General features: G+C 36.0%; 1 protein-coding gene and 1 long non-coding RNA gene across 9 annotated transcripts; one reads left to right on the plus strand and one right to left on the minus strand.

Moving 5' to 3' along the window:
* The first annotated feature begins 3,815 nt into the window (after nt 1-3,815).
* On the plus strand, nt 3,816-8,105 carry LOC129725284 (uncharacterized). The gene is made up of 6 exons (XM_055680902.1): nt 3,816-4,102; nt 4,507-4,634; nt 4,907-5,230; nt 5,711-5,915; nt 6,312-6,659; nt 6,903-8,105. The coding sequence occupies exons 1-6, from the start codon at nt 3,979-3,981 to the stop codon at nt 7,139-7,141; spliced, it is 1,368 nt and encodes a 455-aa protein (XP_055536877.1). The 5' UTR covers nt 3,816-3,978; the 3' UTR covers nt 7,142-8,105.
* Nucleotides 7,527-18,931, minus strand: LOC129725285 (uncharacterized). 8 transcript variants are annotated; one of them, XR_008728054.1, is made up of 6 exons: nt 17,327-17,965; nt 16,711-17,229; nt 8,255-8,622; nt 8,081-8,175; nt 7,844-8,019; nt 7,527-7,727 (listed from the first exon to the last, which is right to left on the minus strand). It is a non-coding gene; the product is annotated as an uncharacterized LOC129725285 (long non-coding RNA). The 8 variants fall into 8 exon arrangements; XR_008728050.1 differs by having other exon boundaries at nt 8,081-8,622; nt 17,327-17,969; XR_008728048.1 differs by having other exon boundaries at nt 7,844-8,175; nt 17,327-17,968.
* Nucleotides 18,932-20,639: the final 1,708 nt, after the last annotated feature.

The raw sequence follows: 20,639 nt of genomic DNA on the forward strand, positions 1-20,639 counted from the left end.
AAAGACGGACTACAATACTACAAACATCCATTTTTTCAAGCATTTCCAAATGCATTACGAATATCTCTGCATTTTGATGAAGGAGAATATCTTAACCCACTTGGTTCACGCAAAGGAAAAAATAAGTTAACTAACATTTGCTTTAAAATCCAAAACTTTGATAGTAAAATCAACTCTTCATTAGACCGAATTTATGTTACTCTTATGGTCGAATCAGATGTGCTTAAGAAGCACGGGTATACCGTTGTATTGAAACCATTAACACGTGATTTTAAGATTCTTCAAGAAGGTGTGAAAGTTAAAATAAAATCGGAATTTTGGATGCTTCGAGCGGCATTAGTAAATGTTTTTGGAGACACAATGGCAGTGCACGATATTTATGGTTTGCTAGCGCCCTCTTCAAATTATTTTTGCAGGGCTTGTGAAATTACACGAGCGGATTTACATGCTGGATTGTATGGAGATTTTTTCCCGCACAGAACAAAACAAAGCGTGGACGATGCAGTAATTCGGAGCCAGGAAGTAACACGCTTATCATATGGATTAAAAGAGCAGTGCGCACTACATGAACTTCCTCACTTTCATTGGGCAAACAATAACTGTTTTGACCCGATGCATGATTTGCTGGAGGGTATTTTTCCTATGACTCTAAAAAAAATCCTGTTTGAAACCGTACAATCTAAAACAATGTCAATTAATGAGATTAACAAGGCAATCGATTGCTTCGATTATGGCGCACCTGAAATAGCTGATAAGCCAACAGCAAACTTCACAATTCAAAGTTTGAAGACTAGAACTAACAGCATCAGCCAATCTGCATCACAGTGTTGGCTACTATTACGTTCATTCCCTTTTATGTTCGATTCAATTATGAAGACAAATCAAAAATTTCGGATGATCGTTGCTGCAATGCTTCAAATCGCGTATATCTCATTTTCGAATTCACTATCGCACGAAATGATCAACGACCTGAACAGAGCTGTGCATGAATTCCATGGCCTCTTCAAACAAATCTTTCCTTGCAACAGAGCCATAAATAAAACACATCATATTGCACATTATGCACAGGTATGCTTGGATAACAGTCCTATTTGTTATTTTAGCTGTATGATGTACGAAGCTAAGTTTAAGGAATCGGAAAGTCAAGGAAAAACATGCGGCAATTACAAAAATCTGTCGTACAGTTTAACGAAACGTCTCAGCTTGAAACAAGCTAATGCAATATTGTACCACAGCTACGAGTTAGATAAACTTTGTATAGCAGCCTCCGAGTTTGTTGGAAAAGAGGCTATTGATTCGTCGGCTATTCTTTTCGATTTGCCAACAACGGTCAATGTTTTGAAAAATTTTAAAATTCATGGTACTAATTTTCGTCCTGGGTTCGTCGTAAAATACAGAAAAACTGTAGGAAATTTTCACGAAATTCTTCTCGTATCCATTCAGTATGAAGCTGACTTTATTTTTGTTATTCAAGAACTCGATGTGGTTGAATTTGATGCACACCGCTTTGCTTACAAAGTTGTTGTATCACAGAACGTCATAAGAGTAAATTTAGAAAAGCTGATGACCAGAAAAGTCTATAGTCTATGGAGAATTGAAGGTTGTGATGAATACTTCTACATAAGCTTGAAATACAAAGACGATTAACAAAAAACAAGGTGAAAAAAGGCTACTCGGCTCCGTAAAGCTACAGAATTGAATTAAGTAAAATGAACATTTTATTTAAAAAAAAAAACAAAAAAACGTTATTCGATCAGATGCCAAATGCTTAACATGTTCACTACCCTTAACCTACCTAAAACGAAAGCTCTCAAATGCATCATACTAATACTAATACTAATACGAAACGTAAAACTAAACTTAACAATCACAGAAATTACAATTTTCTGTCAGATGGCTATTTCAATTTTACCCAGCCTTGTACCTAACATTTATTATCACTATGTTAATATAAACGGCACTACCTAAATTGATTGTACCGACTGAATCGCAGATTTTAAAAATATTAGTCATCCATTTACTGATAGCGAATTTCTTTATTCCACCAGATCACCTCGTTTTGACCTGGAAGCGCACTAACTGCTGTCAAAACCCTTCTTTATTCGCTCGATTTTGACCCAGTTTTGACCTGCCGTGCTGCCCGAAGCGCACTGTAAAATTTGCCAGCTTCAACCCACCACCGCACGTGCTAAGTTCGTAAACAATAATCTGGCATCTCTTTCTTACTTGCGTCTTAAATGGCAATGACGTTTTATTATTTCTCGGCAGTTTTGCCCGCACACAGTGGAATAAAGAAACTTTCTATGAGAATGATGCGCGGTTTTTAGTGAGAAGGCGAACCATGATAATTAATACCGCATATAGAAGTTCACTGACGAGCAAAGCCTCACGTTCCTTTCTCCTTGTGATTCGAAACATGCACGTAGTAAACATAAATTCATTGGTGGCAACAGCAGGCATGTTTCAGCTATGTGATAGGAATGAAATTATCCTGCAAAACATACGGTAAGTACAAAAAACACTAAATAGATTCAAAAAAATACCTCACGTAAAAACTGTTTACTTTTGATCAGGTTTTACTTTTGTTGTTGAATTTTCTTGTTTTTGGCTTGAAGTCTGTGCTTCATATCCGCCAAAGTTTTACTTTTGATAATCTGATTTACTTCTTTGATTGGGCAATACTGTATCGATTTCGAAAAGATTGATATAATTTTGGGTAGGGATGGGAAATACAAACCAAGGGGTTTCTACCTGGTATAAATTACAATGCACCTGCGAAGGAGATTACCTCGAATTACTGAAGATTTTCTATACACATTTTTTTAGGATTGCCGATTACTTTGATTTTGAGCTCGGATTACATTGTTTTTGCCATGTTTACAATGAAAAGGGGGAACAGCAATTTTCAGCATTTCTGTATCTCGAAAAAACAAATTTTTTGACCAAAAATTGGCCTCCTAGGGCTTAGCCATCTTCTGAGCAAGGCTTAATATGGAATATTTTAAAACTGGTTTCTAAAATGACCTACAATTTGTTCCAAACCAGATGTTACATATTTTAATGTTCATTAGATATTTAACCCTTTAACGGGCCGAGGCTAAAAACATGTCATTGAATTTTATTGTTTATTTCTGATCACTGATCATAACTCGTATTTATGAAGCAGAAAAAAACGAAAGTTGTTGGTGGCAATATAGTTGCCACTGCCTAATAAAGGGTTAAAACTCAATTTTAATAAGGGTGGTTCATTTTTTACTTGGGTGGTTAAAAAAACAATTAAAATGAAATTTATTGTTATTGAATATTTGGCACCGGAAAAAAAGTTCGATCTTCCCAATTTTTTCCGGTAGATTTTACAAATTCCCTTGGTAGATTTTCGAGGGTCATGACTCTATCATAACCTTGAGCGCTCGAAGGCACCCCTAAATCATGTCCGATTGAGCTGAAATTTCGCACAGATGATTATTTTGGGCCAGTAAACAAAAAGTACATGGTCGGTTTTCGAAATTTGACATGGCCTTTTTCGCTGCCACTTTATTCACGCAGGAAAAACTCTCTGGTTTGAATCAATAAAATGGTTTATTATTAATTAATTCAACGATTTGGTTTGTTCCAATCAAAAGAACGATTTATTTCAATAAAACATTTTTTTAAAACAAACCAACGACATAGTTTGAAACAATCCCGAAACGCTACATTTGTTTTAATCAAAATGGTTTGTTTGTTTCCAACGTGTTTTTTATCGAAACATTTACCAATTTTATTGTTTCTGCTAATCACTTTGAGCGTGCAATATCTAAGCAGTTCTGTCCTGTCAACCTCCATTGATCATCTCGAAATGAATTGCTGGCATTTTAGCGTTAAAAGCTACCTAACTTTTCGGTCAAATTTCGAGATATAGTTATTGTACGGTCATTGAATTTTCTGATTTCTATTAGGACAGTATTAGGTTTTAACTTCAATATTGAAGCTGAAGATATGATTGAGGAATTCATCGAAGAAGAGGAAGTCAAATTTGATATGCTCAATGGAGAGCAAATTGAGCTCTATCTTTTGTTGAAGTTATTTGACTTGTCGGATTATAGTATCGACTTGTTTCTAGGTGAGTATTGAATTTTAAATGATACTTCTGTCAGAAAAAAATAGTACGCTTATGAATAAGAAGTTTTTTTAAGTATGCACATTCTACTGCCACAAAGCAACTCCAGGTTAAAAATAAATCGTTTAATCACTTGCTTATAACTTGTGTGTAAGCATCATTCTGTGAAATGGTTTTTAATCGTAAATCTAGATTTTGAATGAAAGAAATAAAGATCTTACTGGAAATGGTTGTTCACTACAGTTGTAGCTCAGAGCTAGATCTATAAATGCCACGAATATCATATTAGAAGCAAGATTCATAGAGTGAATTAATTATTTATTCCATGTTTGTTGTTTGTCGATATCAAACAATTCATGTTTTTTTAAATAATACCTAATTGACTGATACTTTTTATCACATTTCAGAAAACGGATACAAAATAGATACTCTGAGAATCATACAAAGACGCGAAATAGAGGCTTTGTTAGTCGCTCCTCACCTTGCCGAAAGAACCAAATTCATACACGAAATCAATAAATGGCGGAAAAGTTTGGTAAGTCGTTAATCGTTAAAATTGAAAGTCCTTTGATAACGTAGCGTAAAAAATGCCGTTTTCGAACCCCCCTCTCCGTGCGAACCACTTTTTGCGTGGAACCTTTTAAATAGTGTGTATGGCTTGTGATAATTTCAAAAAAACCTACCCTTAACGTTACATAACTTATAGACGGTCTCTAATGTGAGTTATGCTGCTTTTCGAACAAACTGTTATATCAAATACCATATCTCCGAATTTTAAATAATTCACCTATGTTTTTTTACTTTTAGGGTTTACCGCTCATTCTTGAACCATTACAACTACTGGATAGTAATACCACTGCGGGCTCCAGTGCCACATCTACGTCGAAACCATCGACAACTTTGTCATCAAACCGCCAAACATTCACGGCCCAGTTTTTGATTACCCGCTCGCACAAAGGAAAGAACATCATTAAGTCATACAACGAGTTGGGTTACCCTAAGATCGAGTATCATAAAGCAATTTCTCATATTGTAGTTGATGAATTTAAAGACCGTTTTGGGAGATTGACCCACGAGGAGCTACTGCACCGTGGCGAAGAGTTGGAGAAACTGTTTCCAACAGAGCATAGAGTAAGAGAGAGTTTTAATTTGAAATTTTTCTCATAAAAATGACGCACAGTGTTGCTTTTTGCTAGCAGTCAAGTTCGATTATTTATATGGTCGTTCTACGTACAATAGTATGCTTAGGTTTGCAGTGTAATTTATATATAATTTGATAATCATTTGTTTTGTATTTTACGTTAACACGCTGTGTTTCTCCGGATACTTTTTTGAAACGTTAATTGTTATATGAGCCCGTTCAAATATCACGTAACACAATATGATTTTTTAATACCCCCATCCCCTCACCACGATCTTTCCCAAAACCTAGTACATGGGAAATAACGCATTGGCGCATTACCCCTCACCCCATCTAGCTTTACGTAATATTTGAACGGGCACTATGTATGTTTGCATTTGCAATAAGTGCTTTTAAACTAGGTGTGTGACTGTATAACTGGGCTAGTTTTTTATGCGCTATATCATTCTTGTATTGCGATTTTCTTACAGTTCTCTTGGTACCAACCAACGTACATCAAAGACTCCAACGGCAATCTTAAGCGGCTAGGAAAATATGCTAAAGGCAGTTTGTACAATCGTAACTTAAATTACAAACCAGTTGGTACACCGAACGGAAACAAGGAAAACGCCCAGTGTACAACTCGACCGCTACCGGCGAATCTCGATTGTACAGTCTTGATCAGTCCTACAGTCGGTATGTACCACACTACCACATGTCCCATATCATTCGTTTTTTATCTAACGCCATTCTGAACGGGTGCCCTGAATATTCTGTTTATCGAATAAAACACAAAACAGTTTGTGTTTATGTTTGGCATTACCGCCGGATTAGGGACGAGTTCGTGACATGCCAAACCAAAGGCCAAAACACAATGATGCTTTGACGCTGCGTCATGCGTCAATTTGACAGATGGAACATGGACTAACATTGACGCATTAGGACGATTAGGATTATTGAAAAAATGTGGATTCTACGAGAAAAAATTTCGAAACGTTTTTATTTTTTCACAACAGTTCTCAAGACTTTTCATCACTCTATGTCATATTATGATTTTGACTTACAACGGCAGTGTTTGACATATACTTACAGAGATGGAGTTCGAAGAGACAAAAACTTGGTTGAAACACCATGAGGACCAATGGGAGGAGCTAAAGGCAAAATGGGAGTCCACAAGCTTCGTTCGCTTACACCAAATATCCCAAATACAGAATCGAAGGATCTGTAGTATTCTCGCAGAATATCCGGCGCTTCGTAATACTAGAGGATATATGTTAGTGCAGATTGACTTTAGATTCAAGTTCCCTGAAAACGACGAGCTGTTGTTCAAGGCGTGGCCTGAATTCCGCAAAAAGATATTCTCAGCTTTCAAAGCGGATGTTTCAGACGCGGATGGAAAGAAGCTTATGTCTTTCTTGTTGCAGGACGACTTAACAGACGGTAAGAGGGGGTGGTATTTCGGGGTTCCCTGAACTTTGAACAAGTTCCCTGAACTTCGAGCAAGTTACGCTTTTTACTCAAAAGTTTGTCTCAAACCCCCACTCCCTTCTCTTGGTCTTTTGTTCATTTATTTTTTTTCAGATTGATATCGATCATGGTCTTTGCCTAGGCCCTCTCTCTTCCCCCAACAACGTAGTTTATGTATGGTCCCTTATTGGAATTTTGCATTTATTTATTTTTCAGATTGTCGAGACTACTTGACCTTCGCACTGCTCATTAATTTGGTGCCAAGTTCTGTAATATTCTTGACGAAAAATGAGACGAAAAGCCGACCACGTTGGAAACCATCGCTAGCGGAGAGCCGCGAAGCATATTTAATGAACGTAAAATGCCTCAATGAACTGGAAGCAGATATCAGCAGATTGTTACGTCGCTATAATGAGAAAGGCTTCACGCTTGCACCGTTATTGATTGCTGTTTGACGAGATGCGACTCACCTCGAAGAGTTCTTTGTTTACCATGGAGATACTTTCTACCGGTTTCGGACATTTTTGAAGGCAGTTGATATATGTTTCAAGATTTTCAAAGTGTACGGTTTAGCCTACCCACGCGGAGCAGTTGGCCTATGGAGTATCATAAACCATTACTTGTACCGTTTTGAAACCGGTACTGATTACAACTCAGCCGAAATTGCCCGCCTTAATATTTTTTGCAATTTGAAGAGAAATGATTACCTGCATAGAAAAAAAATTGTCAGTGGACCGCAGTTTCGCATGATGCCTTATATTGACATTTACGTCGGATGCATTCCGGATTATTAACTTTCAAGTGTAATTTTCACAACTGCAATCGAACTTTTAGCGTGTGTACTGTTTTTCAACGTCACTTTAATAAGCATTTTACGACACGTTGCAATTCAAATAACAATAATGAACAAATTTTAAGAATAGAACCAAACAAAAGCTATATCAACGCCGAAAACGATATTGATCAGCAATTACAATCCGGAATAAATGAAGAAGATAAAAGTCCACAAACGACTGCCACAGCCGATGAAATCGAATGTACCTGTAAAAAGAATAAACAGAGAGAATTTGAAATGGTCGATATAAATGCGTTATCGAACAAAATCAAAGCTATGAGTTTAAACTTTACTCTAAAATGGATCAGTACAAACTCATTACCGAGAAAAATCGTTTTTGAAATTCAACAAGATGTCAGATCTCATATACTGCAGCCAATCAGCAATGCGATGAAGCTTTTATCAAATGCTGGTCAAGTTTCTGGAGAACTCAAGTGTACTCTACTCGAGTTACTTACTGTATTTGATCACGAATCCGAATACAAGTGCATACAGTACCTAAAAGCAAACGATTTGTACAACGACCCTGACATTTTTACGATTAGTAATGAGTCAAGACCTGATGTATCGCATAATACGCAGCAAATGGTAAGTTACTTTTTGGCATGTGTTTGGTTTACTAACAAATCAAGTAACTTGTGGCAGACACTTGGTCTGAAAGGTTGTCAGTACTTTTTGATGATTGAGTGTCGATAAACAGATAAATGTATAGGCTTGTCGATAAAATACTTACATTTCATAGCTCAGTCAGGAACATTCTAGGAGGTGCGAACTGAATCAACATGCTTGTCAAAACACGGCAGCACACTACGACTGTTTTAGAACGGGCTGCACTTTGACAAGAATGTTGATTCAGTCCGCATCTCCTAGGATAGACGAAAACGAAGATTTACGTCTGTTTATCTGTGGTATTATATTGTAAATCTTGTAATACATTTCAAATATTTCGATTCAGGTTGAAGATCATATTCATGGAGTCCTTATGCCGATCAAGTTCCAATTGAGGAAGTACCTGGAGGTACCAGGAATGATACAAGCTGTGCTGGACAATTTGCAACCATCGACAGACGGCGTAATACGATCTCTTGTAGACGGAGCAGTCTGGAAAGAAAAAACCCAAGAATTTGCCGATCAATTAATAGTACCTTTGAACGTGTACTTTGACGACTTCAACACAAGCGACACTGTTTCTCATCATGCATCTTCAACTTCCATCTGCGGAATATATTATAACGTACCATGCTTACCATCCTATCTATTATCGCAGCTTTCTAACGTCCTCACTGCAGGATTTGTTAAAACATGTGACAGAAAAAGTTTTTCTAATGAACACGTTTTCGGTAAGCTAATAGATATTCTAATTGAGCTAGAGACCGAAGGACTAGTTGTTACATACCAAGGTCGTGAAATGAAACTTTATTTCGTCGTTGCTTTTATATTAGGTGATAATTTGGCATTGAATGGAATGACAGGATTTGTGGAATGTTTTCGGGCAAACTATTTCTGCCGAATTTGCAAAAGATCAGGAGTAGAAACAGAAAAAGACTGTAAAGAATATATTAATAAGTTTAGAACTATAGAACAATACGAAAAAGATGTTAGTGAGTGCAATATTTTACAAACAGGAATCAAAGCTAGATGTATTTTTAATAGAATCCCATCCTTCCACGTAACGCAAAATTTTGTGTGTGATATCATGCACGACGTCTTAGAAGGCGTACTGATTTACGGTTTGCAACATAGTCTGTATTATTTTATCCACTGTAGACAATATTTTACCATACAAGAGTTTAATGATAGGAAAAATTCATTCGTCTTCGGGGATTTAAATTCGAGTAACATACCAAATGATCTGAGCGAAATTTAAGGTAAAAATAAGGAAATCAAAATGACAGCTAACGAGACAAAAACTCTTTGCACATTTCTTCCACTTATCATCGGTAATCAGATTCCTCAGCAGGATCCTGTATGGCAATACTTTATATCATGACTGAAAATTCTACATATTGTTCTACAGCGAGAAATTCCACACTACCTACTTTATAAACTTAGCGATCTAGTTGAATATCATCATAAAAAATATCAAGCCCTCTTCGATGACAGCTTAAAACCGAAGCATCATTTCCTAACTCACTATGCCACTGTTATCAGAAAATCTGGAGCACTCAGATTGAATTGGTCGATGAGATTCGAAGGCAAGCATAGAGAGCCTAAACTTTACAGTAGGGCTAATAATAATTACCGCAATTTGTGTTACTCCCTAGCAAAGAAATCAAATTTTAAGTTCGCGCTTAATGTTTTGAACAGTTCATTTTTTACTCCAAGATTTAGCATATATCAAGATCAGATACACGACTCTCTCATTTCCGAATCATACAAAAAGTTGCTGTTAGAATGTTTCAAAATTTCCAATCAAAATGAACCAATAGAGCAATCTATGCCGTTAATATCAAAATTTACTAAGGACGGTGTTTTGTATTCCAAAGGATGCTATTTTTTTGTACAGCAGCACGAAATAATCAACACGTTTTGCCTCTTAGATTCAGTGTTATTGCCCGATAATAGTGTTACAGTTTTTGCCCATAAATTTGATATAATTGCATTCGAAGACCATATTCAATCTTTCAAATTGATGTTAAATAATAATCAGGTAGTTGCTCTACAGAATTTTCAAACACTGAGTTCAAGCAAAATAAACTTGCATCAAATAGATTCCTGTCTTTATTGGAGATATTGCAACTTTTTGAATATGTATGATGTGTTGCCCAGAAGTATACTAATGATACCTAGCACATATACCTAGCAAAACATTGTAAACACCTTCGCGAATAAATTATTGTTCATCTCGGACTATTAAAAACATTGCTCAATAATAGGGTAAAGTCTCCTTCATTAGATCTATTGATAACATTCATCAATAAAAAGGAGCGTTTACCCTGTACACATCAAGCTTCAAGTATCGATAAAATTGACAAATAGGGTGTCGGTTCTATTATCATCAGGTTTTACCTATTATCGTCCGGGGGGTGAATGATGTCCTAGAGCATTAATTTGTTGCATGATGGTTCTTCACAATGCAGAGCTTTTTCCTGCAAAAATAAGTTCTCTATGACATTATAAACCCCCCGAACGATAATTGGACAAACCTGACGATAATAGAGTTGATAGCCTAATTAATTTAGCTTGAAAACATTAGAAAAAATTTATTGAACAATAAGTTTGGTTTGAATCAGCAGACGTCCCTGTTTAATTTAATAAAAGCCTTTTTTCGATTCATTAAAATGTCGTATTGTTTCAATAAAATCAGTTAATTTGTTTCTAGCAAACGATTTTATTGAATTAATTAGAAGCTTTTATTGAAATAGACTGCCTATTTTGTTGGTCAGAAAACAATTCAAACTTTTTATTAAAACAAACCAAAATTTATTTGATTTGATTGAATATTTTTCTGCGTGATTATATATGTAGCAACATGTTGGTCAATGTGTTGGCTGTCAACCAGTTCGCTTGTATATGAACGGGGTGAGCCGACGTCGCCACCGAGAATGTTGGGCTCGGTACTCGGCTAGACACAACCCTATGATATCGTACCAAATTTCAAGAGCTAACATCTCATCGAATACAGGCGTTGAAAAAAATTCGAATTCCCCCGGTCATTTTATTTCGAGCCATTGGTACCCCTTACCGAGTAACAATGAACTCATGTCCTGGGCTAAAACTCATTTGTGCCCACTGTCAGCTGTCAGATAAAGGTGTATGAAAAGGGCGGTGATATGCAAGTGGATGGCAGCCCTATCTAAACTTTACACGTTTGACAGTAGGCAACATATCGGTGCTTTATCTAAAAATAAAGCCCCGAGGCAGACGCCCAGCAAAAGTTCCATATACTTATCACTTTTGTCGGGAAGACTCTTCACTCATTGAACATAGAAAGAGATAACATGTTGCCATCCCCTTGGTGATATGCAGAGCTGCCAGATTTTATTTTGAAAAAGCTGTATGCACCCGTAAAAAAATCTGTATTTTTCTGTATTTTGTTCGTGTGCCTACAAGTGCTCTGGTTTGGGGTACTGTGCTTGGCATCCAACCTTGAACTTCGCCTGAATCCTAAAAGAAAACTCAGGTCTATAACTGTGTTTGTTTTTGCTAGAAAGGCAATAGAATCCGGTATTTTTGTTCCAAAGCTTTCCCGCCAAATGTCTAATGTCCAGAAGAAATCAAACAAAAGGAATTTATCGCTTAGTAAATGCCAGACGCCCATCGAACAACCGCGCTCGACGCCTGGGTTAGAATCCCAACGCCGACATAGGTGTCGATGGTTGTGGGCATGATGTATAAAGACATGGTGTGACGATATGTCAAAAGCAGAATCGGCCATATTGGAAAAAAAATTGCCAGCAAGTAGGTTTGTTTATAAACAACTAGGGCATAAAAATTATCGCATCTCATAATATATCATTTGGATGCGTTTAAATTATAAATATGGCAATGCTACATACCTTGCTACCAATATTCATTAATTTAAAAAACAATTTCCAACTTAAAACACCTGAATTTGCAGTTTTGATTGCCTAGTTAGTGAGGATATATCAACAAACACGAAAAAGTTATTCGCTGTTGCATAGTGATGCTTCGTCTCCAACCCTCCAAAGTGAAAAAACGCTTCCTTACCCCGCGCCTAGTTTTTGGTCAAACCGTTACACCATGTTCTACTCATCATGGTTGTGGGGTGGCGTGATCCACCCACAACCAACCCAACTGGTCTAGGTTTAGTCCTAGCCGACACCGGGAGATTTTCTGAGGCGAAAAATTTCTGGGATCACGCATTCCATTGCATGAGGAAGTAAAGCCGTTGGCGCCGCTCCGTTGAACAACGGGTCGTAAGTTAGGGTCCTGGGTGGAGTCGCCTCCACCAGTTGCGGAACCGGATCGACGAAAGATAAGCAAGAATAAATAAAATCCATTGCTGAAATTCTGTACAAATCTGTATTATAAATCGAAATTCTGTATGAATTCTGTACTCTGTATCATTTCTGTATCGTGGTCAAAAAATCTGTATAATACAGAAAAATCTGTATACTTGGCAGCCCTGGTGATATGCTATCTTGATTACACATACGTTGAGATGTTCGCCCTTGAAAAACATGGCGCGATGCCATTGGGCTGTCTTATTTTAAAAGGATATGTAAAAACATGAAACTCTCATTTTAAACGTAGGCGTCAATCCCAAGTAACAATTTGGAAGCCTTTATAAAAGCAAATGTGGAATAAAAGCAGTGTAGGAGCAGCCGGCGCTGAATAATTATTATTAGTGAATTATTGAATCATTTGTTGTACAAACGTTGCAGCATTTTTTGTTGACGCATTTATCCAATGGTGGAACTCTAGCTTAACATAAAATGTTCAAAAGTTTGCAAGTGATAACCAGCAACACTAATAAACATGTGCTGCGTTGAAGCGCTTTAAAAGTCCCCATTCGTCAGTGGCATTCTCGTCTAATAAAAGTTATTGGAATGTTTCAAACGGCAACCAAGCAACTATTATTCTGCACGTGTTGTTCAAATGCTGCATACATGCGTTTGAAGTATTTCAATGAGCAATTTATTAGCTCTTATAGATGTGAACGCTAGATCACCGGTTTTATGAAGCATCATTCTGAACGCGTTTGTATGAATGGTTTATTGCAATATAAACCTTTTTTTAAACCACTAAAAAAATTCAGCAACTTATGTACTTCCAAATCATTTACAGCATTTTACAATTATTGGATCACTTTTATTAGGATACAGTTGAACAAAAACCGAAATGGAAAATAAAAAACTTCTGTTCAATGGTTGTTCAGTTAAATTTGGAGAAATTATCCGACACACAGTTGCTTAGAAACGGCGGAGAGAGTTTTGTACAACAACAACAGAATATTTCATTCGACACTTGCTAAACGACCTGTTGAAAAAAATAGTTTTTGAACATCTGTTAAATTGTTGCTCGACTGTTGAAATGCTTTTCCTAAATGAGTCTTTATTAACAATAATGTTTGCAAGCATTTGTTTCGCGCATTAGAACATGCTAATGCAGCACACAGTGTGGTGTAGCAGCGTGAAAAACGTTTAATCGACATTAAGTCAGCTCTTCTAGCACAAACAAACTACAAAAATAAAAATCGTTTTTTTTTTATCATAATTATTTTTTATGTTAATTATTATTTTTAGATTTACTAGTTTTTTACTTGTGGAAATGACATGGGTGAATTTTTTTGATTTATATTAAAAGGCAACAGCCACCCATTTTTTTGGGTTGCGTTGAGATTCGAACTTGCTGCGATCTGTTGCTTGGCAGTCATCGATTAATGCATGTGAGCTAATCTGTAATATGACGTTTGCTGTGTTTAAAGTTAATATGCTTTTAAACATTCTGATCTAATAAATGTTGAACAGGCACCGTATAACTACTGGTATAAAAGCTTATTGCATGCCACGGCTGCTTTTTGCAAACCATGGTTATGTCAAATCAACCGGTACACTTTGTTTAAAGGTGCGTGCAAGAAGCTTATATTCCAGCAGTTATAAAATGCTTGTTCAACATTTATGTGACCAGAACGTTTGCATATTGACGCATATTGACTTTAAACACAGCACACGTCATATTACAGATTAGCTCACATGCATTCACCGATGACTACCAAGCAATGGATCGTAAGTTCGAATCTAATCAGAGGAATCCAACCAAAAAAGATGCTTTTGAAAAGGGTGGTATGTATGTGTGTATATCTTCCAATATCAGTTAAAAATTTACCCATAGTATTTCCACAAGATAAAAAAAACTAATAAAGCTAATAATAATAATTATAATAAAAAAATCAAGCTTTATTTTTGCATTTCGTTAGTACTAAAAGAGTTGAATTAATGTCGATTTAACGTTTTTTCCACACTGTTATTCAGCGTGTCAGCTGCATAAGTATGTTCCAATGCGCAAAACAAACGTTAGCAAACACTATTTTTAAACACGCCTTTAACTAAAGCGTTACAACAGTCGAGGAATGGTTTAACAGATCAATAATAAATATTTTATTCGACAGGTCGTACACATACAGAACAGTAGCCTAATAAATGTTTACCGGTGCATCTGTTCAACGCTGGTTTAACAAGTGTTGAATACAATATTCTACTGTTGTTGTTCAAAACCCTCTTCGCCGCTCCTAAACAACTGTGTGTCGGATAATTTCTCCAAATTTAACTGAACAATCATTGAACAGAAGTTTTTTATTTTCCATTTCGGTTATTGTTCAACTGTAGCCTAATAGAAATGATCGAATAAATGTTTAGGCAACAATTATTGTTACTTGGGGTGTTTGAAAAACTGTTTTAAACATCTTTCCGACGATATTCAAATAGAGCTCAATGTCAATATAGATGGACTACCGATCCATAGAAGTTCAAGGTTCCAATTTTGGCCAATACTTTTTAACATACATGAAATGCAGCATATTCCACCAATGGCTGTAGGTATATTTTTGGGAAAAGTCAAACCGAAAAGTTTGACAGATTTTTTATCACCTTTCGTTGATGAACTAATTGACATCCTGTCGAGAGGAATTTCTGTAAACGAACATATAATTAAAATGAGAATCAGAAGCTTTATATGTGATTCTCCCGCTCGTGCATTTATTAAAGGTAAAGATTAGCATGATATTTCGAATTTTGGTTTTGTTTGTATGAAGTTGATCGTACTTAGAGAAGAGTATAGTCCTAGATAAAGTTCTTACCCAATCTGCTCTTGTAATATATTTTTATCAAACTTTTGAATTCAAGGTGTAACGAACTTCAATGGAATTAATGGATGCCATAAATGCACGATCGAAGGAGAGTATTCATATATTTCCCGAACCGTCATTTTTCCAAGTCTGAATTGTACTCTGCGAACTGATAAGAAATTCCGTATGAAGGAATACGGCAGGCATCACAAGGAAGATACACCACTATTAGGAATACCTGGCTTAAATATGATAAAAGACTTTGTTGTAGCGGATTCTCTTCATTTGTTGGAGCTAGGTATAATGAAACAATGCCTCATAGGATGGCGAGATGGTACACTAGGATTCGCAGGAAAACTATGTTCTGGTGACATAGAAAAACTCGACAAAATGATTTTAGAAACCCGATTACCTCCGGAAATACATCGTTCCATGCGTGGAATGGACTGCTTGGCGTTTTGGAAAGGCGTAGAATGGAGATCATTATTGAACTATGTTGGTATTGTTGTTTTAAAAGATATTCTGAGTAGCCATGTGTACGAACACTTTTTGCTACTTTTTGTACCTGTTACAATTTGTCATGTGGCATCTATAAAGATTACCGACCGATAGCGCAACAAACTTTTGAACGCTACATCATAGAATTCAAAAATATATATGGAGAAGAATACCTAACCAGTAATGTCGATAACTTAGAACACATAGTTGAAGATGTGAATAGGTTTGGACCACTGCCTTCCATATCATCCTATCCGTTTGAAAATGCGCTATATCAGATCAAAAAGTTGTTACGGCATGGACAAAACAATTTGGAGCAGGTGGCAAACAGACTTTCTGAACAAAGAGCGGCAGTACGTACTAAAACTCAGGATAACTGCGTCTTTCCTAGAATTAAAAAAAAGGTGATGTTGTGTCTTGTCGCCTTAGTGGAGACTTTATTTTAGACAACAAATTCATAAATTCTTGGTTTTGACAAAACGCTTTGATATAGTTCATATGACGTCAGCAATAATAAATGAAAATAGTGAAACAATTATAAAAGGCAAGAAAGTATCCAAAATACATCAATTTTTTTCTAAGCCTATACGCTCTACATATTTGCATGTTTATATCGCTAACATTGTTCATTTAGAGAACGAGAAATCATACAGTATCAGTGATATTTTTTGTAAATTAGTGGCAGTTAGGTATAAGTGTAACGATATTGTTTTTATTCCTCTTCAGCATACTTTACCTAGAACCTAATAGTCTTACTAAAAGTTTTGTAATAAAGTTATTTAAAAAGTATTTGTAGTATACTGATGCTCTTCGCATATCCGTTCTATATCGATGTTTGATGATTTTGATTTTTTCTTGTGGAAATGTGTTTAAAACCATCTCAAGTTTATAAAAAAATAGTATAATAGTAAACTTTATTCGTATAATTTAAAAAATCAAACCTTGCTTATCTCACTGATGTCTTGAAGTGTACATTTTTTAACCATACTATGCGATGGAAGTGCTTATTAATCTGAAACAAAATCTTATCATACACATATTTAAAAATTTATTCGCATGTCGCACTATTTCGCATACTACTTACTCGTTTTATCACACATGTTTAAAACCTCCCTCTTTTCCTTAAAATGTGGACGTAAGTTTTAAACAAACCTATACTACCATACCCTCTTGTTACACATTTTTTTATAAACCATTTCCCGCGGAGAAATCTATCTCTCGCAGGAAAAGGTATAATAAATAATTGATGATTATGACAAAAGAATGGGAAAAGTGTGGTATCGAACTATTTCAGTAGCAGTATTCTCCGAGGGGTATCGCATTAGAAGACCGTAGAAAACCTGCCGAAGAGAGCCGCTGCCGAAGTTGTCTGATAACTTGGTGCAACACTTTTCGTTACGAGACGGTTATCGAATGATTAGCTGACCAGATCGAAAACTATTCGCATGTCAGTCACATTGCTGTCATATTAATAGGAAAATATGTTTTATGTAATTTTTCAAGTCCATTGAATTGAACATACCTACTTAATTTAACCAATTTATAACAAATACTTACTAGAACAAGCCATGCCGACACAAAATAACCGAAAATTGATAAAAAAAATTCAATCGACGTTTTCTCCACTTTTTTTTTTCGCTATGGGACCGAAATGCAAAGAGCGGCAGTATATGTATATGTGAAAAACAAACTCGTTACAACTTTTTTAAGTTCGATACACTCTGACATTCTAACTTTTATGCGTATTATTCTGCTTTTCAGTTCTCTTTTAATGATTAAAATGTGTATGCTAGATCGTAAAAAAAATATACTCGTTTGTCAGAGTAATGGAAACAAACTAATTATCTGGAACAGCAACAGATTTCTTCGTTGATCGCCGATGAACAGTCGAGCAACGCAATTCCGTAATGTCCCTAAGTTGAAAATGAAACTGCGACTGAACCAGGGGGAATCTATCTGTCAAATATCGTGTAACCGTGACCAGCATATTTGGCAACAAGACGTCCGGTTGTTTTGGTTTTTGTCGTTTTGATTGGAGTAAAATTCAGTAGAATTGTAACGTTCTTTTTTAACAAAACTCTAGAAATCGCGGAAAACTTTTATTCATACTGCGTTGCGTAGTGAAATTTGGTGGCAGCAGCCTGCAATTAGCTGAAAATCATGAACTTTCCTCGCCACACAGGAAATCTTTTAAACGTCATGGACCAACAAACTTCATGGACCAGAGTTGATCTGCGGTAACGCACACATATATGAATTTTGACAGCAGTAAATCCCCCCTGGACTGAACAGATGCTGACACCCAGAGTCTATGTGTATATAGAGTCGCGCGAAGAGAAATCTATCGTTTCGGCAACACAGTTTTTGTGCCGTTTGTTGCCAAGAACTATACAGTTCTGTTTTTCACCATGCATAAGCAAATATCATTTTTTGAAATTCTTCACAAGGTACTCAGTTTTGAAAGATTACACCGGTAATGTTTTGTTAAATTTGAGTGAACCAGTGTACAGGTTTAATATTGGGTTGAAATGTGTAAGTAAAACTTCGGAAAAACACATATTCTTTATAACGCTCAATTACAACACTTTTCATCCACTCCTAACATTATCACCTTGTTTATTTACATTGCTCGATTGGTACCCTCGTTTGACACTGATTTGGTTCCTTTGGTTTCATCTTTGCGGGACTCTTATTATAAACATAGACTCTGCTGACACCGACCTAGCAATGATCAGGGTTGCCAGACGAACTGAACTTAAACTGAACAGACCAGGGGGGATCTACCTGTCAAACATCGTGTAACCAACATATTCGACAACATGGCGTTTGTTTTGGTTTTTGTTCCTTTTGGTCATGAAAATGATCGATATGAAATATTATAGAATTGGAACGTTTTTTTATCAAAACTCGAGAAACCGCGGTAAACTTTCATAAAGGTGTTGTGTAGTGATTTTCCCCCATTATTGTTCATAGTTATAAACATCACGGACCAACAAACGTCATGGACCAGAGTTGATCTGCGATAACGCACACATATATGAAATTTGACAGCAGTGAATCCCCTCTGGAACAGACACAACAAATCTATGCGCAATTTTAAAAATATACAAGAAAAACAATGTTTTTCGTCTAGTGTTTCAGACTAGTCGATTAAATCAATGGATCGATTAATAACAACAGAATAGATAGATTCCGTTAAATATTTTTTTTCTTAATCTTGCCCAATGTTAACTCGACACCTTATCTTTAATTGCTGAGTAACTTTTGCGTACTGCTTTTTATCAAGCTTTTGTTTAAAAATTGAAACTGTGAAAACAATGAAGATTGAATAAAATATTTACGAAAAGCATAAAAGGAGCAATAGATTTCACAGAAACGTTAAAAACAATGTGATGAGCATAATAAATTCCTGTAAACAACATTGACGAAAGAAAACACCAATGCCGCCGCACGGTATGACAGTTGCTTACATCCGCACACGCACTAAAAACCAAGATTTGTAGACTATTCTTAAAATCTGGCATGCCTGATTATGTAAAATCAACCGGTGCGCTTTGTTTAGAGGTGCATGCAAGAAGCATATATTCCAGGAGTTATGCAATGCCTGTTCAACGTTTATTAGACCAGAACGTTAGGAAGCATATTCACTTTAAACACAGCACACGTCATATTACAGATTAGCCCAGATGCATTAATCGATGACCGCCAAGCAATGGACCGCAAGTTCGAATCTCACCAGCAACCTAAAAAAGGATGGTTTTTAAAGGTTGGTATAGCTTTCTAATATAAATTAAAAATTTACCCATGGATATTTCCATAAGTGAAAAACTAATACAAGGCTAATAATAATTATAATTATAATAAAAAAATAGGAGCTTTTTTTGCATTTTATTTGTGATAAAAGAGTTAAATTAATGTCGATCAAACTTTTTTCCACGCTTCTATTCAGCGTGAGCAGCATAAGTATGCTCTATCGCGTGGAATAAACGTTTGCAAACATTATTATTAAACACGTGTTTAATAAAAGCATTCCAAAAATCGAGCAACGGTTTAACAGATGTTTAATAAATATTTTATTCGGCAGATTGAACACATGCAGAACACTAGCCTAATAAATGTTTTCCGATGCATCTGTTCAACGCTGGTTTAACAAGTGTTGAATGAAATATTCTGCTGTTTAAAGTTTAGTAAAGCGGGCAATGTATGTAGTTTCGCGGGAATGCGAAGATGAACGGGAATAGAAGGTGTGACTAGAATTAGAAAAAAATTTTCCTCGCCCAGAATTTTTTTTTCTAATTCTAGTCACACCTTCTATTCCCGTTCATCTTTGCATTCCCGCGAAACTACATACATTGCCCGCTTTACTAAACTTAAAATGTAAGTCAATATGACAAAAAATGAAATTAGTTCGTAAAGTAAAATTCTGCTGTTGTTGTTTAAAATCCTCTTCACCGTTCCTAAGCAACTTTGTGTCGGATAATTTCTCCAAATTTAACTGAACAACCATTGAACAAAAGTTCTTTATTTTCCATTTCGGTTGTTATTCAACTGTAGTCTAATAAAACTGATTGAGTAAATGTTTAGGCAACAATAATTGTTCCTTGGGTATTGCTGAAACAGTTGGTTTTATATGGAATTGTCAAACCACTAAAAGTTTAATCTTACCAATTGTTGATAACTTGTCATATCACGTATCGCGCGGCATCGTGCTGGGAGTCACAGCCCTCGAGACTGCACCCTTAGAAGGAGAGCTTATTTTTGTTAATTTTCAATAACATATTCAAAGGAATATTAGAAGGTCTGACAGTTGTGTATCTTGTTATCTTGGCTTTGATGGTGACCTTACGCAGTGTAACATTTCGCTGAATAG

This window comes from Wyeomyia smithii, chromosome 2 (genome assembly GCF_029784165.1).
Source record: "Wyeomyia smithii strain HCP4-BCI-WySm-NY-G18 chromosome 2, ASM2978416v1, whole genome shotgun sequence".
NCBI lineage: Eukaryota > Metazoa > Arthropoda > Insecta > Diptera > Culicidae > Wyeomyia > Wyeomyia smithii.

What these genes read in the sequence shown, in the direction of transcription:
- LOC129725284 (XM_055680902.1), top strand. Translation starts at nt 3,979, where the DNA reads ATGATTGAGGAATTCATCGAAGAAGAGGAAGTCAAATTTGATATGCTC. An exon ending in CTTGATCAGTCCTACAGTCG is followed by an intron (nt 5,916 to 6,311) that starts GTATGTACCACA and finishes ATATACTTACAG; the next exon opens with AGATGGAGTTCGAAGAGACA. An exon ending in GCAGGACGACTTAACAGACG is followed by an intron (nt 6,660 to 6,902) that starts GTAAGAGGGGGT and finishes TTTATTTTTCAG; the next exon opens with ATTGTCGAGACTACTTGACC.